Source organism: Postia placenta, assembly GCF_002117355.1.
Source record: "Postia placenta MAD-698-R-SB12 unplaced genomic scaffold POSPLAscaffold_350, whole genome shotgun sequence".
Lineage (NCBI taxonomy): Eukaryota > Fungi > Basidiomycota > Agaricomycetes > Polyporales > Adustoporiaceae > Rhodonia > Rhodonia placenta.
Window position 1 is genome coordinate 1 of NW_020170181.1, and position 2,411 is coordinate 2,411.

Sequence of the window (2,411 nt, forward strand, 5' to 3'; positions counted from 1 at the left end):
CATCACCCGTGCCTTCGCCATCTGTCGTTGTACATATACCCCGCGCGCGCTGTTGCTTTGTCATGTCATCGCGGTCGTTCACTCGGGCATATAATCCGCAGTGTTATATATTCAGATACAAGTACCAAACACATAGGGATAGCCACTGGGAGGCTGACATTCTCGGGGAGACGCGCTGACGGTGGCCAATGACAGCATGTGCGCAGGAACAGGCATACAAATGGACTCGCGCGTTTGCATACAACAATCACAGGGGTAAATGCGCATTTGCACTGTGTAGCATAAGCTACTACGAGCCTACAGACCTCGACCCGGCTTGGATCACGATACACGCCCCCTCTCAGTGAAGGAACCGGTACAGCCTCCAGCCTAGAAGCGCTGTGGTGGAAAGGAGGATGGCTGCGTCCCTAATGCGGCGGTGGGCGGACGATGGCGGCCCTCGAGCCCCTGCAGCATCGATAGCGGCAATCTCGTCCTCGGTCAATGCGGCTGTCAGGCATGGCGTGAGCTTCCGGGGAGTCAACGTAACACGCTGCGATCAACTCACGCAGATCGCCGACATCGAGGTATTCTTGCATGTGTTCCCGACTGGAGCTCGTGCTGAAGGACGTACTCAGCGCTTGAGAAAGAGCGTCGACACCTGCGGCCTACGTGACAATGACCACGCCCTTGGCTTTGACCCAGGAGAGAATGACCTGGGTGGCGGTCGCACCGAGTCTCTTCGCCGCGGCATTGACTGGCTTGTCTACTGGACCGCCCGGATATCTTGTGATTGGACTGCACGAGTGGTGGTCAGCAGCTATAACAGGCGTTGGCGATCATTTCTGACCTAAGACTACTGTAGGCCTCGACGACAACACCGTGCTGCTGACAGAATGCGAGCAGATCCTTATTTCCCGCGTAGTTGTAGGGGTGGAACTGGATCTGGCAGTCGAGTTTGCTTAGCAGCCATCGAGGGAGATGTGCAGAGAGACAAACCTGGTTCGCGGCAGGCTTAACCTTGGCTATCTTCCAGAGCTTCTGCATTTGCTCTAGATTGAAATTGCTAACGCCGATGCTCCTACCGGGGATGGCACAATGTGTTCAGTATGAATTGTGTTAGATGCGCAAGGAGCGTACTTGGTCAACCCGGCCTCCCTGACTGCTTCAAAGTCGCGCCAGTCAGACTCGTAGTCCTTCACGAGGGTGGGGTTGTGAATCAGATACAGGTCGACTTGTGTGAGCTCAAGCTGTTGCCTCGATGAGATAGGTACGCTGGGCTCGGATATCCCAACTCGCCTTGGCCAAGCTTCTCTCGAGCGATTCCCGCACACCTGCCTGGCTCGACCACTTTGTCGTGATGAAGACGTCGGAGCGGCCAAGTCCAGTCTCACGGATAGCGGCCGCGACACTCTCCTCGTTGGCATAGACTGTGCTTTGTAAGCAAAGCTCAATACGCTGCAGCCTGACCGGGGAGCACTCACACTGTGCAGTGTCTATGTGAGAGAAGCCGGTCTCTATGGCGTTCGTGACATAGTCCGTGACATCCTAAGCAGATGGGTCAGGGGCTGCAGAGCCATGAAATTTGGACGCTCTACCTGTCCCTTCCACTTTGAGCCGGTACCAAACGCGATCTGCGGCATCTAATACATGGTCGTGAAGGTCAATCCGTGGGTGGCTGACGGGTTTGAACGCGCCTTGTTGCCATCGTTCAAAGTGACGTTATGCAAAGGCATCCGCTGGCAAAGCCTTTGCAGAGAGGGCGTGGGACGGCATAGAAGCGAGGAGCGGCCCGCTGATAGCTCTACATGGCCCGGGGAGTTGACGCACGTCGCCGTAAAAAGAGATCTCGATTCTCGATCAGGAGCTCGCCATCCAATGGAAAGGCGCCCGCACGTTCGAACGCCCTGCGCCCGCTCGCGATCGAATGCGCTGCCCTCGCCTCAAGCTCGCTCCTGTCTCGCCGCGGCCAACGACAGCGCTCTCGTCAATGCCACTCGCCAGGGATCGTCGGCGCAGTGGCATCTCGCATCCCCGCTGTCCGCCCTGGCTATCGTGCGCGTCTGGCCGTCCTCGTTCTCTGTTGCTCTCGTGTGCAAGCCTGTCACTCTGCCCGATCGCCTTTAGCGTCTCTCTCATCGCGTGCGCGCAACTGGCTCTAGGCAGCGCCCCTTTCCTCCAGCCTCCTGCGCACCCCCTCGCCTGCGCTGTTAGACTACGCCGGTCGCCGCTCAGCCTGATCTCGGACAATCCTGTCTGTGCGTACCATTTCTGTCCTGCGCCGTCTCTCATTCCACTGCCAGCCGGCCCATGCAACGCATCTTGTATGCCTCAATCGAGTCCGAAGACCCGCAATGTACGCGCCGCACCCCGCGCCCCGCACGTCTCCAGTACACAGACCCGCCGACGCCTGACGCGAGCTCAGCGACATA

At 58.0% G+C, this 2,411-nt stretch overlaps 1 protein-coding gene across 1 annotated transcript; it reads right to left on the reverse strand.

Annotated features, from left to right (window-relative positions):
* Window positions 1-340: 340 nt before the first annotated feature.
* On the reverse strand, window positions 341-1,622 carry POSPLADRAFT_1063520 (hypothetical protein; the record flags this gene model as incomplete). Its single annotated transcript, XM_024481680.1, has 9 exons — window positions 341-489; window positions 548-600; window positions 652-777; window positions 830-924; window positions 979-1,060; window positions 1,120-1,229; window positions 1,312-1,409; window positions 1,464-1,527; window positions 1,578-1,622. 9 exons carry the CDS (start codon window positions 1,620-1,622, stop codon window positions 341-343), a joined length of 822 nt encoding a protein of 273 aa, XP_024332589.1.
* Window positions 1,623-2,411: the final 789 nt, after the last annotated feature.